The sequence below is a fragment of the Lepisosteus oculatus genome, chromosome 13 (genome assembly GCF_040954835.1).
Source record: "Lepisosteus oculatus isolate fLepOcu1 chromosome 13, fLepOcu1.hap2, whole genome shotgun sequence".
Taxonomy (NCBI): Eukaryota; Metazoa; Chordata; class Actinopteri; order Semionotiformes; family Lepisosteidae; genus Lepisosteus; species Lepisosteus oculatus.
The window spans coordinates 26,058,258-26,085,870 of record NC_090708.1 but is presented as its reverse complement, the minus strand read 5'-3'; the positions used below and the strand labels follow the sequence as shown (position 1 = coordinate 26,085,870).

General features: G+C 45.6%; 1 protein-coding gene across 2 annotated transcripts; it reads left to right on the top strand.

Moving 5' to 3' along the window:
* Nucleotides 1-685: 685 nt before the first annotated feature.
* Nucleotides 686-27,358, top strand: chd1l (chromodomain helicase DNA binding protein 1-like). Of its 2 annotated transcripts, none has more exons than XM_069197486.1 (23): nucleotides 686-869; nucleotides 4,405-4,517; nucleotides 5,057-5,163; nucleotides 5,907-6,018; nucleotides 6,218-6,249; nucleotides 6,953-7,034; nucleotides 7,775-7,937; nucleotides 10,055-10,210; nucleotides 10,371-10,463; nucleotides 11,130-11,226; nucleotides 13,054-13,127; nucleotides 15,080-15,190; nucleotides 17,683-17,797; nucleotides 18,882-19,035; nucleotides 19,461-19,632; nucleotides 20,120-20,265; nucleotides 20,588-20,751; nucleotides 21,708-21,904; nucleotides 22,960-23,058; nucleotides 24,226-24,296; nucleotides 24,510-24,624; nucleotides 25,206-25,314; nucleotides 26,610-27,358. In XM_069197486.1, the coding sequence occupies exons 1-23, from the start codon at nucleotides 773-775 to the stop codon at nucleotides 26,839-26,841; spliced, it is 2,811 nt and encodes a 936-aa protein (XP_069053587.1). In that variant the 5' UTR covers nucleotides 686-772; the 3' UTR covers nucleotides 26,842-27,358. The 2 variants fall into 2 exon arrangements, with proteins under 2 accessions (XP_069053587.1, XP_069053586.1); XM_069197485.1 differs by having other exon boundaries at nucleotides 19,461-19,635.
* Nucleotides 27,359-27,613: the final 255 nt, after the last annotated feature.

The window sequence follows — 27,613 nt, the reverse complement described above, 5'->3', positions numbered from 1 at the left end:
CAAAAGCAAACACCGAAGTATTTAATAACAAATCAAGATATTCACTGTACTACTTCTCCTCACATGCAAAGTCTCAATAATTATTTTCTTAAGCGTTTTAGAAGTTATAAAAGGAACTAGTTACCAATTAGTTACTAATGCCAGAGTGCTACTTACTACTAGTTACATTAGTTACGAATGGCAGAGGGCTTTTTTCATAATTATACTCCAGGCTGAAGTTAGAAAATCATCTGCTTTTATAACGTATAAAACTAAAATGAAATCATGGCTTAAAGCAAATCTCTCCTATAATCATTAATCGTCTGATGTCTCTCTTTTAATGACTAACATTATGTCATTGATTTGGGTAAGCGATTGTCTTCTAATGTGACTCCGACATATCTATTAATTTAACACTCTTATTATTTGTGTGTATTATGCCACGTGTAATGTCCCTTTTCAATTTAATACACGATATATCTTGAATCGGTATGTTTTGTATGTTTTTTTTCTACGTCTTGTTAATAAAGTGCTGCCCAGGGATTAAAGATGTAAATTAGCTGTTGACTAACGTACTGTTCTGTAGGTGCTTTTAAGGCGCTGTGGAATGTCTCTTAAATAAACTGAAGTATTGGTGAAGCTAATTCGCAGCGGCGTGACTCTGGCACCATCTACTGGGTCGGCGTAGCGGCTGCACCATGCCGGCCAGGAGTTCCCGGAAGTAGCGCTGTACTGAAACATTGGCGCCACTGTTTGCAGTTCCTACTGGCGCAGGAAAAACAAACCTAAAGTCATGTCAAACTTTCTCCACACTATCAAACAAAATATCCCACAGAAGGATCCCGAGTGGGCCGTACAGGAGAAGGACCTGAGGCAATGGGGCCTGACAGGTTGGTTGCTGTGACAGTTATAGCGCTGTGAACGTGTTGATAACGCAAAGATATGCTCAACAAAATAAACACGGAAAGTAACCGAAACCTCGAGACGACTTTTCAGATGCATGAAGTGTCTTAAATAACTGATTGAATCTAACCATTTCTGGAATATGAGAGAAGCTGGGTCTAATTTTCATTTGGCAAATGCATCTTGTACGCAAGCTCTTTCAGTGGTAGGCGGAGTCCAACTGCACAGGGAAGTTTGCATGAGACGAAGGGTAAAACAATGTGACAATAAATCGGCTGACAGAATGTAGCAACAACATAATTTTTAACTTACTTTTGTTATAAAAAAATCCAAATCTAAAACTCCTATCTGCACTTATAAGCGTTTTGTGTGCCCTCCCAAGCGTTTTAGTATTTATAAAACTGTATCCCATTTCCAAAAAGCTTGCTGCCTTTTTCACTAAACTGAAGTCTTCTTTCCAGCTCGTGTACTGTATAGTTTCGAGGGCTCTTTGATACCTTGAAGTGATCTGCTTGCTTGTTTAGACTTCTGGTTAACTTGTTTCTTCGGTTAGTCCTGTGTTTCAAAAACACCTCTCTTCTAGGGCACTGGTTAAATAACGTCAGTGTAGACGACCTTAAACACCTTTCTTGCTGTTTAACATACTTTCCTTTAGTTTTGAATAAAGGGACGTTAAAAGCTAAACGGTGTCTGATAAGCAGAAACAGGTGGGAATGAAAATATACACATTCCCCAAATTATTAGGTTTTCCATCTGCGGAGGTCTGGTTGGATATATTTAATGCTGCTCACCTGAACAAGGGAGACAGGATTGATGATCCCAATTACGTTTTATTTAACGATTAAACACGTTTAAGAAATGAAAGCACATTTTAAAATGGAAAGCTGCCTGGGATTATAAAGCTACTGGAATAACCACCAGAAAAGACTGGAGCCCTCAGGACCTAAGAGGACTGCACATCGGATTTGACAGTCAGCATGCCTTTTTAACGATTGAGCTGGGTTACTCTTTCCCGTTTTCTCATATATCCATCCGTTTTCTAACCACTTCATCCAACACAGGCTTGCGGGGGAGCTGGAGTCTATCCTGACAAGCAGCAAGTGCAAGGCACATACAGGACACCAGTCCATCAAAGGGCACACACACACGTGGGGAGAACATACAAACTCCACACAGACAGCACCCCAGGAGTTGAACCAAGGGCCCAAGAACTGTGGGGCACCCCCATGCCACTCTTCATGTTATAATGGTTTCTTGTAACTCAATGTGGCAGGCCAGCTGGCTCGAGGCATTAATTTCAGTTGACCTGTGACTAGAGGGCCTTAATCACTTGTATATAGATTCACCTATGGTGAATTAGTGAATTAATTAGATAATTGGTTAAGGGTGAGTGGCACATTCTCAAAGGGGTGTCAGGTAGCCTAGGTGTGGTTTATAAAAAGTTCCACAGTGATAGTTGGGGTTGGGTTAGCTGGAGTGAGTGGCCTTGGTGTTTATTATAGAACTGGACTTGAAATACATCTATATTTCACCGTATTTTCTTCCTTTCATTGTTTGTCCATGAGCTTGGGCCTCATAAGCCCACCAAGGGAGATATTGGCCTGTCACTCTCAACACAGCTATATTGTCTGTGACTCATCGGATGGGATTTTAACTCATCCTGGAATTGCCTGTGTTTCCACGAGAGTGGAGCTGGTTCCTTCAATGTAATCAGAGGTGCTGCTCACCCCAGCTGTGAGTCTTTCTGCTGGGGAGGAGTGCAGCAGGGTCACGTTATTCCAAGGTTATCCTCTTCAGCCCCTCAAGATGGAGTCAGAAGGCCACAAGTCTTCCCACAAGGCTCCTGCATTCCCATCCTCTCCCGTAGATGGATGAATCAGCTCTCTTAAGTCGGACCCCTGTGACCAGCACAAATAATGAAGCCCACCACGTTTGTCTGTGTCGGTTTGTGCAGTTGAAAATAGTCTGTTTGCCGCCTGTTTTCAGGATGCAGCCCCCCTCCAATGACAACAAAAGTCACATCACCCCCGAAGGTACAAAAGTATATCAGATTTTGCTTTCAACGGCACAGACTAGCCACAAATGGAACACCACCAATTGAGACCAATTTGGTTCTTCTCCTGTGTTCTAGGGGGGAGCTGAGTGACATCACATCCCTGAAAAGTAACAGTGCTATATCTCAGAAATGAAACCAGCACAAATGCAACTTTCAAAGGCACAAACCAGCACCAGAAAGAGCACAAACAAATGTGCTGGCTTGTATTGTTTGTGCTGTTTGTAGGGGGGCCAACTTCACAGAGCTGGATGGATACCATTCTTACATATGGGTTATACACCTGATCTGTTGACAATTCTTGCATGACTCACAATTTATTTCAGAGTTAATGGAGAGCTCACAGAGTTGGCACCAGCTTCTGTTGTGTCCTAGCAACAGCTCAAATTATTTTAAATTAGGGTACAAACCAGAGTGTAAGACACAGGAAAATGAACTGGTCTGCAAGTTCTCCCCTCACCGGAGTACTTGGAGATGTCTACAAAGGCCAAATTAAGGGATTTACCCAACCAAAACTTGCCCCCAAAGTACCCAGAATTTAGAAACTTGCCAATTTTTGTTTTACTAATGTGTGGGTGATGTTTACATCCATGCTCAAAGTTGAAAAATAAAACTGATTGCCCCTTTAATGATAGAGATAACAAGAGTGAATAATGCTTCTGCAAAATGATGCTCTAATTCACACAGAAGTGCCAATTGTGAGATGGTAAAAAGAAATAATAATGGCACACAATTTATCTACAACTGTACGTGTGCAGCATTTCAGCTAAATCACTGCCCTGTTGTCTGATTCCTCAGATCTTGGAAGCTAAGAAAGGCTAGGCCGGGATAGCTTTGGGGTGGGATATCTGTAAAGATCCCGGGGGACCTAAATATAGCAGATTTTGAGAGTCACCATTAACTCAACCAATTTTCAAAGATATTGAACAATTTCATTTTGATCAATATAACGTGTGACTTAGTGATCAGTTGGAACCCAACACTTATGTATTCTTCAGGTCTCAAGGACAAAAGGTCTTTTAATTGAACAGACTCTGAGTATAATGTATCAGTAACATAGAGACGTTGTCTACTTGTTTAATTGTATCGGGGCTCCCCAGGATTAGTTTGCAGGTTTTCTTTTATTTGTGAACCAGTAGGTGGCGCTGTTCCCCGTGGATTAGGATTTTCAATCCAGTGCCACAGTATGGTGACAAAGGACACTTGGCTTTAGCAGGTGCTATTTTTCCGGTGAGAGACTTGACTGCTTGGTCAATAAAGATTCCATGGCACTGTTTGTAAGATTTAAGAGTGTCCTGGTTAAATTTTCCTTTGGACCTGTACAGTCTGGCCTCCCTAACTTACCTGGATCATTCAACAGAGGAAGCAATTTCACTCGCTTCTGTACCTGAACTGCTGAGCGTTATCTAGGTAGGGGGTGCACTTCAGTGGTTAATTGGCGGAGCTAATGGCAGCCTTTCTCCTCTTAGGGATCAAGCTGAGGTCCTACCAGCTGGCTGGCGTGGGCTGGCTGACTCAGTGCCTGAAGAATCAGCAAGGCTGTATCCTTGGGGATGAGATGGGCCTGGGAAAAACCTGCCAAGTGTGTGATGACTCTCTTATCTGTGTTAACCAGTGTTGTTCTATTGGGATGAGTTATAGTCATAGGAGTAACAGTAAGCATTAGTATTAGTGGTTGGCATCATATTAGTATGCTCTCCAGAAGCTGAAACTGTACACCGTAGTAATTCGGAACAGTACGTGGAAATTGGAAAAAGGAATCTGCGCTCACGAACCTTTTCAGTGACCATGTTTGTTTCCTGGGAAGCTCCATAAAGCGTTCAACTGGTCAGCCCAGCACACCTGGTGAATTCTGGGCTAATGTGGGCTTTTCTCTGATGACTGAGGATTACAATCCTATCAAGCTCCTCCAGGGCTTCAGTAGTTAACAGGTTTTGCACTTCCTAGGCAATGCAGAAACGCAGAGCCTGACGAGTCAATTCCGGGTGTGCGTTAGTTTATCAGTTCAGCCTGGCTCTGTAGGGTGAATGGTCTGTCTTTTGCTTCACCAGGCCCGTCTTTGGGACTGGCTCAGCCATCAGACAGAAATATAATCCTCTCTGTCTCGCTGTACATGTTCAGACTATCTCCCTGCTGCTGTATGTATCCGGGGCAAAGAAAGATCAAGGTCCCTTTCTGGTTCTGAGCCCGCTGTCCGTGATGACCAACTGGACGGAGGAGCTGCAAAGGTGAGCACGTGCTGTCACTACCAAACACCTGAGACCGCCTTTTAAAAGTCACCGCATTTTGAATTAACAAACCCCTTGACATTTTACTGTAGCTCAGTCTGCCCTTGCTCAGTGTTTTTTGCCACATTAATAGCAGATGTAAGTCTTCTACCATGTCTCTGTACCTCTTGCATACTGGAGTATTGCAGTCCTGTTGTGTTCATGGGTCTCTCTAACTTGGCAGCAGCTTCAGACCCAGGAAGATATTTAAACTGGTTAAGCTAAGAAAGCTACAGCCATTGAGGCCCAGAGCAGTGCACACCAGCTCTGTGTATCACCCTGCTGCCCGCCAGCTCTGTGTATCACCCTGCTGCACGCCAGCTCTGTGTATCACCCTGCTGCCCGCCAGCTCTGTGTATCACCCTGCTGCACGCCAGCTCTGTGTATCACCCTGCTGCACGCCAGCTCTGTGTATCACCCGGCTGCACGCCAGCTCTGTGTATCACCCTGCTGCACGCCAGTGTTGCTTCACCCCTTGTTTAATTAAATGCTTGAAGCTTGTTATCTCCTGTTTTTGTGAAGCCTTATTTGAATTTGGTGAATTTTTTTATTATACTTATTGTCATTAGAATTGTTTCATTTAGAATGACTGTTGCTCAATAGTGCTAACCCCCCATATTAATGCTAAATCATCCTTTCTGCTTTTGGCTTTAACCCATTGTTTGTGCTGAGAATGAAAGAGCCCTGCCTGTCTATTGCTTTAGATTTGCCCCAAGCCTGTCCGTGGTTTGTTACTCTGGAAATAAGGACACAAGAGCTGAGCTGCAGAAGGATCTGAGGAACAAGCAGTTCCACGTACTGCTCACTACCTACGAGGTGAGGACCTGGCAGACCTCAAGGGGTATGTAGGACTAGATGAACAGGAGATCATTAGACCATTATTAGACCATAGAAGATGGGTGTTCAGGTAGATCAAGACCCATGATCTGTGTATTTTTTGCCCTGCATGTTCATAAAACCTTTTTCTGTCTGGTCCTTTATTGTCACAGCAGCTGTTACTGTCTTTTGTTTGCAGATTTGTCTCAAAGATGCCTCATTCATGAAAAGGTGAGTGTGCCATCTCTGCATCGTAGGTAGCACAGCTCTCCACCTGTGACAGACCTAGACTCCCTGCACACTGCTGTCACAGCATGGAAAGTGTCTCTCCCTCTGCATAGCGGGTGGAGGAATGTGAAGTTTATGAAGTGCTAGTTTTTCAATTAATTACTTTAATGGAGAAAAACATTTTTAACATTAGTTTCTCATATGGTATTTATTTGCCCGTGATCTCCCTACAACTGGTAAAACATTGAAAACCTGTGCGATATGGAAAACTTCAGCTTCTTATAGTGCTTTTGCTCACTAACAACTGTCACAGCAAACGGTATAGTTGCAAGTTTTGCAGACTAAAGACATATTAAATTGTAATATGTAATAACTGCCAACGCAAACCCATCTTTGTGCTTCTGGTTTGCTGTCTGTGTTTAAAAAATGGGTCTGCCTCAGGAAAGGACTGTTCTGCATCCTGCCAGCTTGCCTTGGCAGAAGCAGGAATGAAAGTGCTCTGATTCTGGTGTAAAAGACAAAATGAACTGTCAGCCTGTTCGCTTTCCAGAGCTCTAACTGGATAACGCTCTGCAAGGGCCACTTCACGAGCAGAGGAGCACCTCAATGCAATCACTGCATCACGGAATCTTTTGCCTGCTCTTCGGTTGATTGAGGCCGGGGACAGAGGGCTGGCGTCTGAAGGCCGTGCCTTTTGCTTTTGCAGGTGGCAGTGGAGGGTGCTTGTTGTGGACGAGGCCCACAGGCTGAAGAACCAGAACTCTTTACTGCACAGAACCCTGTCCGAGGTGCCTATGAGCCGCCCCCCTGCCCCTTCAGGTCGCTTGTGCGCCTGGGCTGTTTCAGTAACGCCGATCCCATGAAGCCCCGCGATCCCTGATGTGATATAAACGCGACAACCTCTTCTAGTGAAACCTGCTTTCGAAATTCACACCTGTCTTGTCTCTTGATCTGATAACTGGTCTGACCCAAATCTATTTCGAGATAAGTACATGCTGGTACCTCAGACTTGGATGTATTTGTGTCATTAGGACAGAGAGTCTGCTGACCTTGAATAGATTCTACAGTATGTATCGAAATAATAACACATCATACATTATACTGGTTGATTACTCTACTGAACTTATTGAAAGAAAGAAATTCTGTTTGAAAGATAGCTATTGTTAAAAAAACAATTGCCTTATCTTCAATTATGTTCTGATTATCATCAGACTATTTTATATTATTTGTTTTTAGTTCAAAGTGAATTCATATTTAAGTAAAATATACTTTTTTTTTAGGTTAAGACGTTTTTACGTGAAGCTCTTTTGGAGTTAAAATAACTGGAACAAATTTAGCTCTGAAGCAAAAACTTGCTTTCATGCAGTTGCTCCCTGTGTGCTTTAGACGTGTTCAGAAACACAGTTTGTTAGCTCTCGTGTGACGGGAGAGTCTTGATTCGGCATGTCTCCTGTCTGTGTAAGGCAGCAGTCTCCATCTTGCGAAAGTGAGGTGAATATGTCTGTCTCTGTGTCCCGTGTGCTTCCAGTTTTCGGTAGGGTTTCGACTGCTCCTGACCGGGACGCCCATCCAGAACAGCCTGCAGGAGGTCTACTCATTGCTCAGCTTCATCCAGCCCAGTATCTTCCCCCAGGAGGAGGTGGACTCCTTCATCAACACCTACTCACCAGTGCAGTCCCAGCCCGAGCTCGGTACGGCGTCCCTGCCTCTCCACATGTGGCGCTTTCCGAGCGCATCACGGAGCACACACAGCAGGCACAGCAACTCCGTTGTCCCCCAGGCAAACCTTTCACCCAGGGAGCCAGTATCTCCCTGGCCTGCGGTTCTGGGAGCTATATCCTGCTGTCGTTTTAGGGGAGCCAGGGACCCCACTCTCAGAGCCCTCGCTCGTAGTTCCATTGTGACCCCCGAGTAATTTCTGCTGACCAGACAGTCCTCTACTGAAAATGATGGTGCTGATTTTGACTGTTTTAGTTGCAGTTTGGAAGACTCTTACTGTTTTCTTCTGCTCTTGGTGTTAACTGCAGTGATGAGCAATGGGTGTAGTTTGGTTTTCTCTCTATCTAAGGTCTTTGGTGCTAACAAAACTGTGCAATTTATTTGCTCAGACTAGATCAATTATTTGTTGTTTTCCAGGGTTTTTTTGGTTAGAATTGTAAAGAGACTGAATTTGGTATGATGGCGGTACGGTGAGCGTGCAGTGTATAGTGACATCAGTGCAGTGACTGAGTGTGCAGTGTATAGTGATGTCAGTGCAGTGACTGAGCATGCAGTGTGATGATGTCAGCGCAGTGACTGAGCATGCAGTGTGATGATGTCAGTACAGTGACTGAGCGTGCAGTGCGTGATGAAGTCAGTGCAGTGACTGAGCGTGCAGTGTGTGATGACGTCAGAGCAGTGACTGAGCGTGCAGTGTGTGATGTCGTCAGAGCAGTGACTGAGCGTGCAGTGTATGAGTGTGCAGTGTATGATGACTTCAATGCAGTGACTGAGCGTGCAGTGTGTGATGACGTCAGTGCAGTGACTGAGCGTGCAGTGTGTGATGACGTCAGTACAATGACTGAGTGTGCAGTGTATAGTGACATCAGTGCAGTGACTGAGTGTGCAGTGTATAGTGATGTCAGTGCAGTGACTGAGCATGCAGTGTGATGATGTCAGCGCAGTGACTGAGCATGCAGTGTGATGATGTCAGTACAGTGACTGAGCGTGCAGTGCGTGATGAAGTCAGTGCAGTGACTGAGCGTGCAGTGTGTGATGACGTCAGAGCAGTGACTGAGCGTGCAGTGTGTGATGTCGTCAGAGCAGTGACTGAGCGTGCAGTGTATGAGTGTGCAGTGTATGATGACTTCAATGCAGTGACTGAGCGTGCAGTGTGTGATGACGTCAGTGCAGTGACTGAGCGTGCAGTGTGTGATGACGTCAGTACAATGACTGAGTGTGCAGTGTATAGTGACATCAGTGCAGTGACTGAGTGTGCAGTGTATAGTGATGTCAGTGCAGTGACTGAGCATGCAGTGTGATGATGTCAGTGCAGTGACTAGCATGCAGTGTGATGATGTCAGTACAGTGACTGAGCGTGCAGTGCGTGATGAAGTCAGTGCAGTGACTGAGCGTGCAGTGTGTGATGACGTCAGAGCAGTGACTGAGCGTGCAGTGTGTGATGTCGTTAGAGTAGTGACTGAGCGTGCAGTGTATGAGCGTGCAGTGTATGATGACGTCAGTGCAGTGACTGAGCGTGCAGTGTGTGATGAATGACTTCAGTACAATGACTGTGCAGTGTATAGTGACATCAGTGCAGTGACTGAGTGTGCAGTGTATAGTGATGTCAGTGCAGTGACTGAGCATGCAGTGTGATGATGTCAGTGCAGTGACTAGCGTGGAGTGTGGTGATGTCAGTACAGTGACTGAGCATGCAGTGTGTAATGACGTCAGCAGTGACTGAGCGTGCAGTGTGTGATGACGTCAGTGCAGTGACTGAGCGTGCAGTGTGTGATGACGTCAGAGCAGTGACTGAGCGTGCAGTGTATGATGATGTCAATGCAGTGACTGAGCATGCAGTGTGTGATGACGTCAGAACAGTGACTGAGCGTGCAGTGTGTGATGACGTCAATGCAGTTACTGAGCGTGCAGTGTGTGATGACGTCAATGCAGTGACTGAGCGTGCAGTGTGTGATGACGTCAGTGAAGTGTGTGTGATGGTATCAGCGCAGTGACTGAGCATGCAGTGTGTGTGATGATATCAGTTATTGTGTGTTCAGTGTATGATGACGTCAGTGCAGTGACAATGTTCTGTCACCTCCCATCATAGCTAGTGAACTGCACAGTGTCCTGCAGCCTTTCCTGCTGCGCAGAGTCAAAGCTGAGGTGGCAGCAGAGTTGCCCAAGAAGACTGAGGTTGTAGTGTATCATGGCATGTCAGCTCTCCAGAAGAAGTACTACAAGGCCATCCTCACCAGAGACCTGGGTAAGCCACTGCATGTCCCTAACCTTCCAGTAACAGGAGGAGGAGCAGTAGTATAAGTAGCACTGCCAGCTTTAAAAACAGGGACACTGTATTAATAATATAGAATTCAAAGTTGCAGTAAAATCAGTAGTGATAGCTTGGCATGTTTGTTTATTTACAGATGCATTTGAGAACAAACAGGGAAGCAAGACCAGGCTATTGAACATACTCATGCAGTTGAGGAAGTGTGTCAACCACCCATACTTATTCGATGGTAAGAGCCCCTTCCCAGTGCTTGGGCCATCCTTCATCCTTAAAGACAGTGACTTGTGCCCTTTATTGTCAATATCATTTTACATAAGCTTCTTTTGGGGTGGCACGGCAATTGGGTACCGGGTTCAGTTCAAGGGGTGCTATCTGTGTGGAGACTGCATGTTCTCCCCTAGTTTTAATGGATTTTTTCTGGGTGTTCCAGTTTTCTCCCACAGTGCAAAGACATACTGGCAGGTTCATTTGCTTCTGGGAAAATTGGCCCTGGTGTGAGTGTGTGCATGTTTGTGTCTGTGTGTGCTCTGCGATAAACTGGCGTCCCCTCCAGGATGTATCTACCCTTTGCGCCCATTGCTTCCTGGGATAGGGTCTGGGCCACTGTGACCCTGAATTGGATAAGCAGTTCCTGAAAGTGATGTGATGATGATGATGAGCTTCTTTGATGACTCTGCCATAGTTTTCCAGTTTCCTGGCTCAGCTTGTACTGTTTCGGTTAAATGCGATTTAGGACATCTGTTAAAATTCACAAGGGACAGAGTGTTTCGAAGGTAAAACGGGGATGTGATTGCGAGCTGTTGTTTCAAATGGTGAGGTCGATTGGCAGAGATGGAACGTTTAAGGTCACGCGCATGAGCTCATGGAAAAGTGTGGTTCTCCTCCTGGTACCCAGGGGTGGAGCCGGAGCCTTTTGAGATGGGAGACCACCTCATCGAGGCCAGCGGGAAGCTGCATCTCCTGGACAGCATGCTGGCCTTCCTGCACCAAAGGTCTGCCTCCCGTCATGCCGATTCTTTTCCTATAGCGCCTTTCCAGGAGCACGCCCACTTCACAGAGTGCTGGAAATGAAAAGCAATTACCATGCAGGAGAGAAGCATTCGAAAAAAACAAAAAGTCCAGATGGTCCAGATAGAAAAGAAACAATAACCGTAGTTGAATAGCTGCCAAAATTCTTAAACTTTTACACACGCAGTGCACAGGTTCGTGCCAGAGCCCATTGTTATCATCTTCACCGTCATAAGCTGTTTGCTTCCTAGGTATTTGTGTTTTTATTCTCATGATCTTAATGCTTTCATGTGCCGGTCAGGTTAATGTGACAGATGGTTTGCAGAAATTGTGAGTCGGGAGCTTTATGAGAGAATTGACAACGTAATTTTCTAATTGTTTTGTAGCACTGAAGGAAGCAGATGAAGGAGTAGTGTGTATCAAACTTAATTTTCATTTTAAAATGGTCTAGGAGTATGATACAGAACACCAAATACTTGTAATTTTTTTATTTATTCTGATGTTCTGTAAACTTAAAGAAATTTCTCATAAATAAGCCCAGAAAATGTGGGGGTCACATTTATTCATATTGTTTTCTTGAATTTGAACCAGAAATGTTTCGTTGATTGGATTGAGATGGTCAGTGTGGGTAACACTATTTATTTGTTTTTTTGTTCCTTTTGGGCCTTGGTGATGGAAGTATCATGTTATCATCCATTTTGAAACATCCTGTACATTCATCTGATTTAAGTTTGATGTAAAGAGCAGTTAAATGCCATACTTCTAAAATCAGGCAGAAGATGATAAAATATCGCTAATGGTCCAACCATATTAAACTTGGCACTACTATCATATTTTAACCCAAAAAAAGTTAACCTTGGATACTCTGTAACAATTATTACATGAAAATAACCAAATCCTCATAAAATGCCCATTTTGTAAGCTTAATACAAGTCTGACTGCATTAAGGAACACACTTGTTGCAGGCTATCTTCCATCTTCTTGCTAGGATAGAATCAAGAGGTGGAATGAGTGTTTTCACTGCTGTGTTCTGCCTCCTTGTTCTGAACCTGAAGAGTACTGCTGACTCTGAGGGGCCATCAAGGAGGCAAACGCACTTCTTAGTATATATGAAAGATTTTGTCAGTATATATCGTGGAGATGCCAAAATGCAACACTGTCCAAACACCTGGCAGAAGACATTCAATCTAGACAGAGTATTGCATGCAGGTTGCAAAAGCATAAATTATTTTTCTAACACAGGAAACACTGATCTAGATTAAGTGGCATGAGGAAGATTTAGATATTTATGTTGTCACATAATTTGTATCTTGTCTAACTACTGTGAAGCCATTAAAAAAATGTAAACAGTGTGAGGATACATTGTTCAAAGCATAGCATTTAAATCAAGAGATGTTATCTTGAAATTTTACAATACAAGACTCGCTCACTTGGAATGTTCTTCACGCTACCAAGAAGATCTGGCTGACTGATCACCTACTTTCCTTTGCTTAAAAGGCGGCCCTTCCCCAGACAGCGTAGAAACAGCCTAGGAGCACTGAATATTTTGAGTCGTCCATATCCTCAAAAACACTGACAGAGTCAGCACTGCGGGCTTTTTCAGAGCGAGCAGTGGCACTCCAAACAAGGATACAAGTGGGGGTCTGAAACCAGTTACGCAGCCGTGCTCTCAAAGCTGATACACTGATTCAAAGAAATGGCTTGGGTAGGTTGTCAGATTCCAGCAACAAAGGAAGGTACGGGGGCTGAATGGACTCTGATTTGCTTATGTTTGTTCATCTAACGTGTCGTGGTTTTTTGATGGTTGCCAGGAGCCATCGAGTGTTGCTGTTCTCTCAGATGACACGGATGCTGGACATCCTGCAGGACTACATGGAGTACAGAGGTACGGTGGATTCCAGGAGCTCCGCAGTGCAGCTCCTTCATCAGCCCCTCTCTCGGCACCTAGTCGTAGCAGCACAATCCTGTTCTCTGCCTTGACACGGGTCCCTATCAAGCCTACATTTGCAGCTGTTCCAGATTGCATCAGACTGGATCATCTCTGCTTTTCTGTCCAACCGGTTCAGATCTCAATGCGCGAAGATATATAGTGTAACTCAACAGGCAGAGCTAATGTCTGCAACACTCTGTAAATCAGGACCTTACACATTCCTTATAGACTGCAGCAGCTCGCTAAAATCACTATGGGATTCACTACACTACACAACATCACTACAGCAGCAGCCAATATTGCTAGAAGCAAGTTCAAAGACCCAAAGTATCCCGGTACTGTTCTGTGCCATTGACACGGGGACACCCTGCAGGAGACTGTGTCTCAGAATAAATCCATTGCTCTCAGTGATCCCATAGAGTTGCAGATGGTAGATGGGAAACAAGTAAATGCAGGATAAGGCAGAACCACATCACCAGCTGATGGCTTACACTCTCTTCCCACTTGTTTAAGATTAATCAAATAATCTTCTTACAGGTTTTTCCCATTTTCTGATGCTCTGGGATCTTTCTGAAGGGCTGCCACCAGTAGGCCCTCTACTGTTTCCTAAGCATCCCTAAGAGAAGGGATCAATCCAGAATTAGCTCATCAGAGAGGGCTTTGTTGCATTGACTTGGTGGCAACTTCTAAGAGACCCACCCTAGTAACCCCCCTACCTCTTTTTTCCCCAATTTTGACGGCACCATCACATGTGTGGGTGGTAACCACTGATTCTAATGAAATGCATTGAAATGAACGTTTTTCTAGACTTGTCTCAACACAAACATTTTCACTAAAAAACTTTAGTTGACAGAAAGCAAGTTACTTATTACAGTGAGGATATATCTCTTCCCTTGGCCCTGATGTTGAAGAAAGTTTAGGCTTTGATTAGCAGTGGTGTTGAGTCAGTATTCCCCTGTCTTCCCTACTCTATACACAACTAATTACGTTCTCGACCATTCAAACCAAGAAGAGAATAAGGAAATAGCACAAATAATTAACCAACTGCCTACTTAACGGCTTATAAAAGACATTCTCATGATATTGTGTGTCCACAATATCACGTGGCTTTTTGACAAGAATATGCTGAGAATCTTCTGTGCTTTTTCATGGAATGTGCGCAAACGGGTTGCCTCTTGTATGGAAAATAAAATTCAGGCGAATTGGAACGTTGTTAGAACTTAAAGGTCCACTTTGACAGCTTAAAGGCTCAGAGCTTTGATTAAGGAGAATGGCTTCGATTTCAAGAGAAATAGAGATTGTATCTGTTTGTCAGATATCTGATTCTACTGCCTGCTTCATCTTCCTGTGGCGACACCTGATAGACTGGAAATGTGGAAATTGTGCGTGTGCATGCAGCTCTGATTGAGCAGAGCATGCACAGACAGTGCACTGCACAAATGACCCTGTGATACATGTATAAAGTCTGTTCTCTGGTGTGGTGGTGAGGGCAGCTCAGTGATTGAATTGCAAAATATATCTGCAAAGGACAAACCATTCAGCAGCCTCAAGTGTCTATTCCCTTCTGTATGGTGGGCAACAACTTTGACTTAATACTTTTATGATGCCAAGAACTGGCTAATTTCTCTGTCTATGTGAATACATCTAACCAAATTGTGTGTGGGCTGCCAGAAACTTTTAGTAATGACCTTGTTATGCTTTAAGATGAGAACTAAAAGCTCAGTCCGTGAGGCCCTTGGGTGAATAACTGATTGATTAATCAGCAAATTCATTGATTGATTAAAAGTGGTGTTGGCTTCTCTGTCTGCTAAGTGCTAGCCTGAGTAGTGAAACAGAGGTTTCCACTCTCTCTGTGTGTTGAGGGTGCTTGCCATCGTGACACTGCCGCCTCTCCCCGCCCCCTACAGGCTACAGTTACGAGCGGCTGGACGGGTCCGTGCGCGGAGAGGAGCGTAACCTCGCCATCAAGAGCTTCAGCCACCAGGACGTGTTTGTGTTCCTCCTGAGCACCAAGGCTGGTAAGTTTTACCCTGCGTTTTCGCCTCAGCTGCACTGTGTATGAAAAGGCAGTCGCGACACACTGCAAGCTTCGTGTTTTAAGCTGTGTGAAATTTTTCCACTGCTGGATTTCGGAAGCAAGTGAGTGCAGCAGTCTGGAATCCCTGCTGAGAGGTCACCACCAACCCCCAGTGCAGGAGAGGAAAGGCTGTCTCTCGTATCCAGGCAAAGAAGCGTGCTTTAGAGCATACAGATCAGTTTTGCTTGGTTCACGATTTGTGAAAACTTCATTTGAAAAGCCTGCGCTGCTTGAACTCTCCTTCCTTCGAGCTGACTTGCGGTGTGATTACGACAGGATTGTTTTACAGAAAGCAGTCTTTATTTTTTTATTGATTCCCATTTTGAAATAGCCGAATGCAGGAGCACGAGGGTTTGAAAAGCCCATCCTCCTTCTGGCACTAGGGCATGGCTGGGCGTGGAGGGAGTAGTCACACAGAGAGAGTGAGTAAGTGGCTCACAATACGACCTGCATTTCTGTTAACGGGTAAAAACCCATCAGAGATGCTTTCCGAAGCCACTTGACTTGTTGAGATTGAAATCGTTAGTCATCCTTATTTGCAGACAAAGGTCTTTTGATGGGCGACTCAAGACCCTTACTGTCACTAAACAAACCTGACTGCTTTAGTCTCCAGACAAACTGGGAATCAAGCTGTCAAGTCATTTGGTACTGCCAGCTGTAGCTCCTATTGCTCTCTGCCTGAGCAAGCACTGTTACCTGGAAAAATAATACTCTTTTGTATAATAATTCACCTGGTGCTTGCATTATAACACTCTTAAAGCAAAGATTCCCGGTTACAAAGACTGACAAACCTCCTTTCTTTCTTCTGGCAATATAAAATTCCCTTAATCATCCACCAGGTTCTCACATTTGTGAACAGTATTTTGAGTCACTGTGAGGGCGGCACAGCGCAGTAGTGGTTAGTATATCTGCCTCGGAGCTCTGGGGCCCTGGGCTGAATTCCTGGGGTGCTATCTGTATGGAGTTTTTATGTTCTCCCCGTGTTTGCATGGGGTTTCCCCAGGTGCTCCAGTTTCCTCCCACACTCTGGTGTGAGTGTGTGTGTCTGCCCTGCGATGGACTGGTGTCCTGCCCAGGGTGTATCCTGCCTTGTGTCTGTTGTCTGCCAGGACAGGCTCTGGCTCCTCTGCTGCTCTGTTTTGGCTAACATGGTAGGAAAATGGATGGATTTATTTTGAGCCAGTTCAGTTGCTAAAACAACAGAGCATCGGATTAGATTATTTTATTATTTGAGTTTTGTTGTTGGGTGAATTCTATTTCCTAGACTACTAAGCCGATAAAGAATACAGGAACAGTCTGCTCTGGGCTGGAAAGAGGGGCTTGTTCTCAGAACATTTACAAACGAGAGGAAGCCATTAAGCATTTCCATGTCAGTTGGGTTTTTTTTTTGTAGCTGATTGATGCAATGATCACATCCAGCGCCAATTGGTTTGTTCAGAGCATGGCAGGAACGATTGACTTTGCTGCTGTACAGGATTGTTTCTGACCCAGTCTGCGATCTATAACCATTCCCAACAAGATTTGCAATTTTAATAATAATAATAATAACATTTTCTTACACTTATATAGCACTTTTCTGGACACTCCACTCAAAGTACTTTACAGGTAATGGGGACTCCCCTCCACCACCACCAATGTGCAGCATCCACCTGGATGATGCGACGGCAGCCATAGTGCGCCAGAACGCTCACCACACACCAGCTTTCAGTGGGGAGGAGAGCAGAGTAATGTAGCCAATTCATAGATGGGGATTGTTAGGAGGCCGTGATTGGTAAGAGCCAATGGGAAATCTGGTCAGGGGTTACAGCCCTACTCTTTTCGAGAAAAGCCCTGGGATTTTTAATGTCAGGACCTCGGTTTTACGTCTCATCTGAAGGACGGCGCCTGTTTACAGTATAGTGTCCCTGTCACTATACTAGGGCATTCAGACCCACACAGACCACAGGGTGAGCGCCACCTGCTGGCCCCACTAACACCTCTTCCAGCAGAAACCTTAGTTTTTCCCAGGAGGTCTCCCCTCCAGGTACTGACCAGGCTCACACCTGCTGAGCTTCAGTGGGCTGCCACTGCTGCTGGCCGTACAAAAGACAAATTTTGTCTTTGTGTTCCAATGTGTGTGAGACAAACTCCTTTGTGCTGGTATGTGAGACCAGCTGTGCCCCCCCAAGACACTCTTTGTTCATGGTTGTTGTCTTTATTTGCACTGTGAAGTATTCTGCAAAATGTTTTAAACTGAAAGTAGGAATGGCAAAAGGTGGTAGTTGTGGAAATGAATCTGTTTTTCTTCTTCCTGTCTTTTGGTGTTTAGTTGAGCTGGAATGAGTGGAACATTGACTTTGCTCAGTAGAAATGAACAACTAAACCACTCCTGGGAAGGGGGGGAGGGGTAGAGATTTTTCCCAAGACTGGGCTAAAAGTGAGGGTTTTCCCCAGGGGGAGTGGGGATGAACCTGACGGCCGCGGACACGGTGATCTTTGTGGACAGCGACTTCAACCCCCAGAATGACCTGCAGGCTGCGGCCCGCGCCCACAGGATTGGACAGACAAGGTACCAGCAACAAACTCTGCTTGCTTCCCTCATTTCCTCCTTCGTCTCCGTCTCTCGTCTTGTCTGGGAAGTAGGTGTGTTTCCATTTCCTTGCCACTGAACTTTCAAACGGGTGGCATGGTGGCGCGGCGGTTGGCATTGGTGCTTTGCAGTTGTAGCAGTGCAGGAGGGAGAGGAGCCACGGCACGTTGATGCCACATTTGAGGGGGCGGAGGCACTGGCATGAGCCTTGCAAAAAAAAAAAGGAAAAAAGAAAAAGCAACCAGACTGGACTGTCCCTATACATTGCGGTCCAGACTGGAAGAAAAGGAGAGCAAGCCCCAAAAGACAACTCAACCTGCCCTGGTGAATCCTCACAGCGGGACAGGAGAAAAGAAAATGACGCAAAAACGAGGGCCTTACGCTCGCATCACAATCCCCCTCCGGGAACGTCGCTGAAATGTACTCTCCCCTTGCGGGGGTTTGCTCATTCCTCCGGGGTGCTCAGTGTGTCTTAAAGGGCCCCCACAGCTGTGGCGTGTCCGGGACAGCTGTGGTTGTTAAGGCAACACGGCGCCCTTAATCCAGGGCTCCGCCTCCATTCCTGGACATGCCCCCGCGTTATGCCGCTCAGTGCAGGGTTTGTGTCTGCGTGTGCTGTCCAGGGTATTCCCTGCCTTGTGCCTGTTGCTTGCCGGGATAGGCTCCAAATCCCCCGATGGGTCAAATTAATGGCATTAAAAGAAAATCTTAGTGAATATTCAATTTTCTTATTGTGTATGCTTCATATAAATGCTTATTATATTGCAGCATGACTCTATGAAGCTTTAGTCCAGTTGGTTCTTGAAGATGGCAGACTGAAACATAAGAAGAGTTACAAGCAGGAGCACATTTTTTCAAGCAAGTCTGCTTGATAGTAGTTCATTACATACAGATCTCAATCTTAAAAGAAACCTGGGTATCAGTTTTGACAACATACCTTAGTAGCTTGTTCCACACTCCTACAACTTTTTTGGTAAAGTGTCTCTTTAGTATAGCGCTTAGCAGTGTGATTATACTGTATGTAGTCTCATTCTCTGGTATATTTTCCTCTGGACTTTGGCAGGCCGGTGAAAATAATCCGCCTGCTTGGGAGGGACACAGTGGAGGAGATTGTGTACCGGCGCGCCGCCTCTAAGCTGCAGCTCACCAGCACGGTGATCGAGGGAGGGCAGTTCTCTCTGCTGGAGCAGGCAGAAGCCGCCTCAGCAGGTCTCCAGGTAACAGTGCTCTCTGAGCGCAGCCCTGGAAGTGAGCGAACCCTCAGGAGCTCTCTCTTCAGGCAGGAGTTTTAAAAACAGTCTTCTAAAATTGGGAACGTCATGCACATGTAACACCTCACAGTGTTTGAACCGCATTTATGTGTTGCAGTCCAAACTGGATGATGCTATAAATAAATATGTTTGTTAATATGCATTTTTTTAAAATGTTGTGCAGTTCACATCTTATGTGCAGAGAAACAGGTTTTATATGAGTAATTCATAAGCCAGGCATGAGTAGTTTTGTTTTTTTTGTTTCGGTTGAAATTCCTCCTTGTTTTCTGAGCAGCCTGAGTGCTCAGCAGCAAGTCAGACTGGAGTAGCATGTGTCAGTGCCCTGTGTGCTCTTTCTTCCTGCGTCCTGCGGGCGGATCTGTCCCCGTCAGCTGAGCGAGATCCTCAAGTTTGGAGTGGACAAGCTGCTCTCGTCGGAGGAGAGCTCCATGCAGGACGTGGACCTGGGGATGATCCTGGGACAAACCCAGCGGGGCCGGTGGGTCACAGACGAGGATCCTGCCCTCCTTCGTGAGGAAGAGAGCTCCGATATCGAGGGCCAGAGTAGTAGGTGTTAAACAAATGGTTTCATTTTTGTGTGTTTTCGGATGTGCTGCTGGTTGTACGGAGGCGCTGTGCTCTACTGAAATAAGCAACCCTAGCAAGGAAGCAACACAACACAGAGCCCGAAACAGAGCAGATGCAATCAGAAGTGCCATCTGCGGCACCCAACACAGACAGTCCAACAAGAATGAAGGTAATGCCAGAGGCTTGGAGGTAGTTTGAAAAAATCTAAAGTATTTGGCATGGCTCTCCATGCCTGCAGGTTTAAAAGTACTGATTTGCCTCTGCAGTACTGCTGCTATTCTGTAAACGTGACGCTACATGAGATGCACAAAATAACCACAGCAAGAGTTCGCACGCTCTGTGTTCTGATTTGTCAACCTATCACACTCTCCACTGCAGCAGACACGTTACATTTTAGTTGTAGGGAAGCAAAAAACAGTGGTTTTTGCGCTGCTTCTTTGACTACTACTGTTCCTCTTTCCAGCACACATGTATCTTTATGAAGGCAAGGACTACTCCAAGGACCCCAGCGCAGAGGACCAGAGGAGCTTTGAGCAGCTGCTGGACCTGCAGAGGGCTCTGACGGAGAAGGCAGGGACAGAAGGACGAGCTCTCCGGAACAAATCCAGTGTAAGACGCTTGGCCCTCTCACTCGCTCCTTTGGAGAGCACGAGGCAGATCGCGCGTGATGTAGAACGTAGCGGTCAGGACTGCTAAACAGAAAGAGAAGCTCTTCTCCCTGTATGAGGCATGGAGAGTGTCTGTGGTAATACTTTCAGGGGCTTTCACACACCCAGAAGAACGTCAGAGGTCAGGGCCCCTGCTAGACTTGCGTACGCCTTTGTTTTGTGATCCCAGAGGTTAGAGAAGTCCAAGAGACGCTGCTCTGGAGCCTAGGGCCCGGCAACCCTGGCTGTTCCGTGCGTCTCTTGAGTCCACTGCCAACCTGCAGGTCCTCCTGTCCGGCCCCCTGGGGGCTCCGCTCCGCAGGAAGAGGGTGCTGAGCGAGGAAGAGCTGGAGCAGAGGCGGCAGAGGAGGAAGGAGGCCGCGGCCAAGAGGGCCAAGCTGCGGGAGGAGAGGCAACAGCAGAGGGAGGAGCAGCAGCACAAGAAGAAGTAAGGCTGCCTTCTTCTGAAGTCACAGCACAATGGAAGCCTTTCTTAAATCTGAAAGGGAGTGGTGTATCAGACTCTGCTCTATACCTACAGTATAATCATATTTCCTTGCCTAAATCATGGAAAAAAGGGCCAGTTGTGTTGTTTTGTAGACAGTAATTATATTCTGTCTGGTCTGCTGTTTGGTTTTCAGGGCTGTTCTCGGAATGGATTATTACAGCAGCTTTAAATGTTCTCAGTGATAAATGGCTCTCAGCAAAAACCTACTTGTGGTTCTTACTCTACAGGTTTATCTTAAGCTTTAATCATGTGGATTCACCACTCTTCTGAAAGAGTTGTGCTGTACTGGTCTTGATATAAACTCAGAAATGATGGTTTGTAATCGTGCAGTGTGTAAAATCTGAGAGATTTCACAACCTCTTCTGTTCACTGAGGCAGTTCCTCAAGGTTACATCCTAGGTTCCAGCATTTCTCCATCGGTATTAATAATTTTGGTCACGCAGTACATAACTCTCATACCCACCATAGTGTTAAATTATATTATATTCCCCTCTTTATTGTGACTGATTTGCAGCTTAATTTCAATAAACTTCAGAAGGCTTTCTGTGAAACGTCTGCTAAATGCTGATACACTGACACACACTGAAAACTACTTCCTTTGTATCTGTTCAGGTATATAACTAAAGATGAAGAGCCGAGTCCTAAAAACAATTTACAATTACAAACTGAGCGGGTTTAGAGTAAAAAATGTTAATTCCAAATTTCCAAAAAAGTCTTGGATCTCTCCCAAGTTGGTTCGGGGACGATCCAGAAAGATAAATATGCAGGTACACCTCTAACCTGTTGAGCAGGTTTGATACCATCTTGACATGCGCTGGAGATGACAGGGGCCTTGTCTGCCGTGTCCCCTCTGAGTTCACCTGTCTTCAGTTCCTGTGCTTTGTGCCCACGTCCAGGATGGCATGGTGGGAGTCCAGAGGGTACCGCTCTGTGTGCGTGCCCTCGGAGGACAGCGAGGAAGAGGAGGGCGGGGAGGAAGACGATGTGAGCCTGGCCTCCACAGACTCGGAGCACACGGGGCTTCGCTACGTGCTGGGGGACGTGACTCACCCTGAGGCCGCCCGGGAGGACGCCATCATCGTGCACTGCGTGGGTACGGAACGGGTCAGGGCAGGGACACCCTGCTCCAACATGGTAGCCCTCCTGCCACCATCTTCTAGCTCCTGCAGATATGTTGTAACTAGTCTCGCAGTTCAGTGGATGTGCTCTCAATGCTTCTCCTGTGTGTGTGAGGTGGGATTGTGGGTTGTGTTGCAGTGGATGCTCTCTCACTGCGCTCCTCCTGTGTGTGTGTGTCAGGTGAGATTTTGGGTTGTGTTGCAGTGGATGCTCTCTCACTGCATTCCTCCTGTGTGTGTGTGAGGTGGGGTTGTGGGTTGTGTTGCTGTGGATGCTCTCTCGCTGCGCTCCTCCTGTGTGTGTGTGAGGTGGGGTTGTGGGTTGTGTTGCAGTGGATGCTCTCTCACTGCGCTCCTCCTGTGTGTGTGTGTCAGGTGAGATTTTGGGTTGTGTTGCAGTGGATGCTCTCTCACTGCATTCCTCCTGTGTGTGTGTGAGGTGGGGTTGTCGGTTGTGTTGCAGTGGATGCTCTCTCGCTGCGCTCCTCCTGTGTGTGTCAGGTGGGATTGTGGGTTGTGTTGCAGTGGATGCTCTCTCACTGCATTCCTCCTGTGTGTGTGTGAGGTGGGGTTGTGGGTTGTGTTGCAGTGGATGCTCTCTCGCTGCGCTCCTCCTGTGTGTGAGGTGAGATTGTGGGTTGTGTTGCAGTGGATGCTCTCTCACTGCATTCCTCCTGTGTGTGTGTGAGGTGGGGTTGTGGGTTGTGTTGCAGTGGATGCTCTCTCGCTGCGCTCCTCCTGTGTGTGTGTGTGTGTGTCAGGTGGGATTGTGGGTTGTGTTGCAGTGGATGCTCTCTAACTGTGCTCCTCCTGTGTGTGTCAGGTGGGATAGTGGGTTGTGTTGCAGTGGATGCTCTCTCACTGCACTCCACCTGTGTGTGTGTGTGTGAGAAGGGATTGTGGGTTGTGTTGCAGTGGGTGCTCTCTCACTACACTCCTCCTATGTGTGTGTGAGGTGGGGTTGTGGGTTGTGTTGCAGTGGATGCTCTCTCACTGCGCTCCTCCTGTGTGTGTGTGTCTTGTGTGTCAGATGACTCTGGGCACTGGGGCAGAGGCGGACTCTTCACGGCGCTGGAGGTCCGGTCAGATGAGCCCCGCAGGAAGTATGAGCTGGCTGGCAAGATGAAAGGTAACCAGACGCCTCATCCAATTGCAGGGATAGACTCAAGCCTCCCAGTGCACTGCAGTACTATGTAGTTTGGACTTCAAAAACTGCAGGCTCTTGCTTCTGGTGGTATAATAAAGCAGAAAAGTGATGAGATCTGATTTTAACTTTGTGTTAAAGGTAACAGTCTTGAAATATGCTGCACCACGTGGCTAAAACTATAAGAAGAAAGGTTACAAATGAAAGGAGGTCACTGGGCCCATCTGGCTTGTTTGGTAGTAGCTTATTGATCCCGGGATCTCTTTCAGCGCTTGTGAATTTAAACTACAGTTAAATTTAACTCGTATGCAATCTGGGCTAAATCTGCACTCACGGTAAGGACCAGAGATAATGTGGGAAGTGGGAAGCAGTAACCAGAGAGCTACTGACCTGTTTCGGAGGGGAGCTGGTCTCCTCATCCAGTTATTAACAGTCACTAATTACCATGATGTGGTAATACGTTTTTACCACTAATAATTGTTTAAGAAAGTATAAACCACAAATAACATGGCTTTTAGTGGGGATTATTAATGTATTTAATTATATGCTGTATATACAATTATATACAATTCTGTTGTAGTTTGGATATGTATGGAAACCTCCCTTTAAAAGTGACCAGAGGAGGTACAGTAATTTTCTGGTAGTGTTCAGAGGTAATAGACTATTTGCTGTTTCTGTGGCACAGGAAAATTAAAAAGCACACAAAACCACCACCTGTTCCTCAGTTTTGTCCTCATGCTGACTCGGGCGTTATTGTTACACTGAGCCCAAGCAGACCACGCTGCAGAACGGGCTGTGTGACCCACTCTGTGATGGTCTGCACACACACACAGCAGAATGAGCCTTTCTGCACTCATCCTTCTGTTACCCTTCACATGGGACAGCATGTTGTTGCAGTGGTAAGCAGTGCTGCCTCACGGTGCAGGGTTCGATTTCGGACGTTGGGTGCTATATGCATGGAGTTTGTACGTTCTCCCCATGTTCATGGGATTCCTCTTGGTTCTTCGATTGGTTAATTGGCTTCTGGGAAAATTATATTCTTTAAATTGTATATGTCATTCATTTCTTAATGTGTCTTTACAAAGACAAAATCTCTGAACTATGTGAGAAGAGTACCTTGACCTTGAGATTTAAAATTGTTTTTTATTGCAGACTTGGATCTCGGTAGTGTGCTGTTGTTCCCCATTGATGACAAAGAGTCCAGGATGGATGGGCAAGACCTAGTAAGTGCTGAGTCCCTCTCCGGGAAAATTAATTATTACCATGGTCTTCTTAAGTTTGTACCAAAAACTGAAACCAGATCCTCAGTTTTTTCCCCAAAGTGGATAAAATCTTGTCTCTTTCAGCTTTGAGATCAGTACGCTCGCAGCCTTTATTGTAATTTTCCGTGGGATTTACGATGTCCTGTTCATTGGCCGGTGTGGTTTGTTTCTCAGCTGGCACTGATAGTGGCACAACACCGCGATCGCTCCAACAGCTTGTCCGGGATCAAGCTCACGGCTCTGGAAGAGGGCCTGAAAAAGATCTACAGGGTGGCCAAGAGGAAGAAAGGTAACCGGGTCAGGATTTCAGGACGGCAGGGAGCTAAAAGCAGCTGGAAAAGGCAGGAGTTCTGACTGTAGGCGACCCTCAAGGGGAATTTTCAAAACGCCAGGCTGCTGAAGCAGATTAGCTGGACAGAGATTCCGTCTCTTATGTGCTATACTGCACCACCATGCTATACTTTCAGCAGGGCGGTGCTGTTTTAAATGCTGGCTAGTCCACAAATTGATGAAATCGTTTAAAAAAGGCTGTTCTGAGATGTTCGTTTTGGTGTTGGGAAACCAAAACATGGGAGTGTTAGTTGGCAAATCGGTCATAGCCATTTTTACAAGTAGATAAAAATGTTAAAATTAAGAAAGAGACATTTGGACAGATTTTTCATTACAGGCTTCTTTTACGATGGAAATTCATGTTTTTAAATCTTGACAAGCACGTGTGTTTGAAGTATGTTTTTCACTGAGCTCACTGACTGGCTTCATGTAGCTGTGGCTGCCAGTTGCCTTGTGACTAGTGCATGCAGTGACGTGGGTCAAAGATTGAACCTTAAGGAATATTGGATTCATGACAGGTTGGTCTCTCTTCTTTCTTAGCAAGTGTCCACCTGCCACGAATCGGACACTCCACCAAAGGGTTTAACTGGTACGGCACAGAGAGGCTGATCCGCAAGCACCTGGCCTCTCGGAGTATTCCCACCTACATGTATCCTTGGTGCCAGGTAATCTGTACGATAACGATGCGTTACACAGGCTGCCTATGCTTTGTAATCAAGGAGAAAGCAGGTGCTACGAATTGGAGGCTATTACGCCTGTCTAGTCCTCTAGGTAATTAGTAACGAATAGGTCCAAGAAGCCATGGTATCATTTTTTGAAGGTCAACAGGGTATTGGCTTCAACAACATTGTCTGTGTAGCTTGCTCCAAACTCCCACAACCTTTTGTGCAAAGCACTGACTTCCATTCTCACTTTTCCCTGAGCTTGTCTATAGTTTCTGCTCATTTCCTCAGGTTCATGTTCTGCAGTTAATTCTGAAGATGTCCATGGGGTTCATTTTGGCAGTGGTTTTGATGATTCCGAGTGCTTGAATGAGGTCCTCTCCTAGTCCTCTCTGTTCAGGTCTAAAAATGTTTAGTTCTTTGATCCTGTCAGTATAGGAAATTCCTTTAAGTCCAAGAATGTACTGTATCTGAATCTTTACCTTGGACTTATGCCAGAGCGACAAGATTTTAGTGATGTGGTGACTGTTGTAGTACATAATATCCTAAATTAGGTTTAGGCCAAAGCCTTAAAATGTTTAAATTTTAAGTTGTGATGAAGAGATACATTCAATACAGAACACAGAGATACTATGCTCATATAGAATCGCAGCTGTCAGACGGAACCTGTCCTGCCAGCCTTGAGACAAAATCTCATGGGAAAGACTGGGAGTTTTGCAACAGGAGCAGAAGTGTTGAATTTTCAAATACGTTTATGTGACTAAAGCCGTTTTAGAAATAGTGGTTTTAGGTAATATTAGAGTTGACTATTTTCAGCTTTGTGGGGATTCTGTGATCAAGGACAAAACTATATTTAAAAGGATTTTTATGACCCAGACACTTTCAAACTGGGAAAAAAAGATGGATAAAGACTGTTTTCTTCACTGATTTTGGCAGGGCACCTATGTAATGTCTGGAAACAGCTCACGCATTGCAGGAGTAACCCAGAAAAAAAAAAAACAACCACTAGCACGATGATGTTTACGGCTCTGAATAAATTTTCTCAAGTTAACTTTGACTTCTTGTGTTCGGCATGGCAGGCTTTGAATTCAAGGGTGATGATTCATAGGGAAATGTGTAGTTTGTGCAATATTGAAGCTGTATTTCAGGAAGGCTGATGATGTTTCTGTATGTACAGTAAGTTTTTCAGACTCCCTGTGTCAGTGTTTGTTTTTTTTCCCAGTGAGTCTCTTAGTGGTGTCCATCTGGGTTTCCTGGGCTTGGCCCTTGACTTGGCTGTCAGATATTATTATTCCAGGAAGAGCTCCTCCGTGATGTCCTCAGCCTCTGCCCGCGCATCTCGTGGGAGTGGTCCGCCCGGGAGCACTGAGGCAGCGGGCAGCTCAGCTCAGAGTGACCCGCAGAGCTCTACCAGCATGGCTGAATTCATGAGTGGAGTCCAGGTGTATTTCTACAACATCGCTGCTTCAGATCGGAAGAGACTGGGCCAATTCCTCGTTACATATCCTTTTTAAAGTTTAAGGTCGTAAATTGACAGTAAACCGAGCAATGCCTTAGACTGTAGCTGCAGAAGAATTGGTCCTGCTGTACTGATATCGGAGTGTGCAAGAGAGGATTGTTCTGCCCAAATCGCCAATAGCTTAGTCATCTCTTGCGTCAAGAACCACAACATAGCTAGGCGCCTTGCTAACAGCCACAAAATATTGCGTAAAAAGGTTAATTCCTTTTGGAAAAATATTCCTGGATTAGAATCAGCAAGAACTGCTGTTGTCTTCTTAATCCTTAGCAAATCAACTGCCTTTGTTTTCAAATCTCTGTCTTTTATACGTAGTTGAATAGATGAGCAGAGCCTGGTTAAATGGGTATTTCCAGGCCTTTTCATGTTTTTCTTTTAAGTTTTTGTTGCAGTGCGGCTGGTCAATTTATTTGGTTCAGCCTCCTTAACAACAGGGCACATACAGCGGCAGCGAAGACGAGGTGATGAGCGCTGAAGTCACACACATTGTAGCTGAGGTGGAGAGTCCATTGCACACGCAGGTGAAGCACCCTCTTGGCCTTTTTTCCCTCAAATTCTCTGCGCCGGCATGCACAGCGTAACCGATTGACCTGCAATTGAAAAGGAGCAATTGTCGTGCCTGTGCTGTCAGCCCTCAAGAGGTGCAAGCTCAAATCTGTGGAACAGCTTGCGAGCAGGATGATTAAAAAAAAAAATTAAACTTGTGCTGAAACGAGTCACCGGCTGTATAAGATAAGATAAGATCCTTAGCCACCAAGCCACCGCACCGC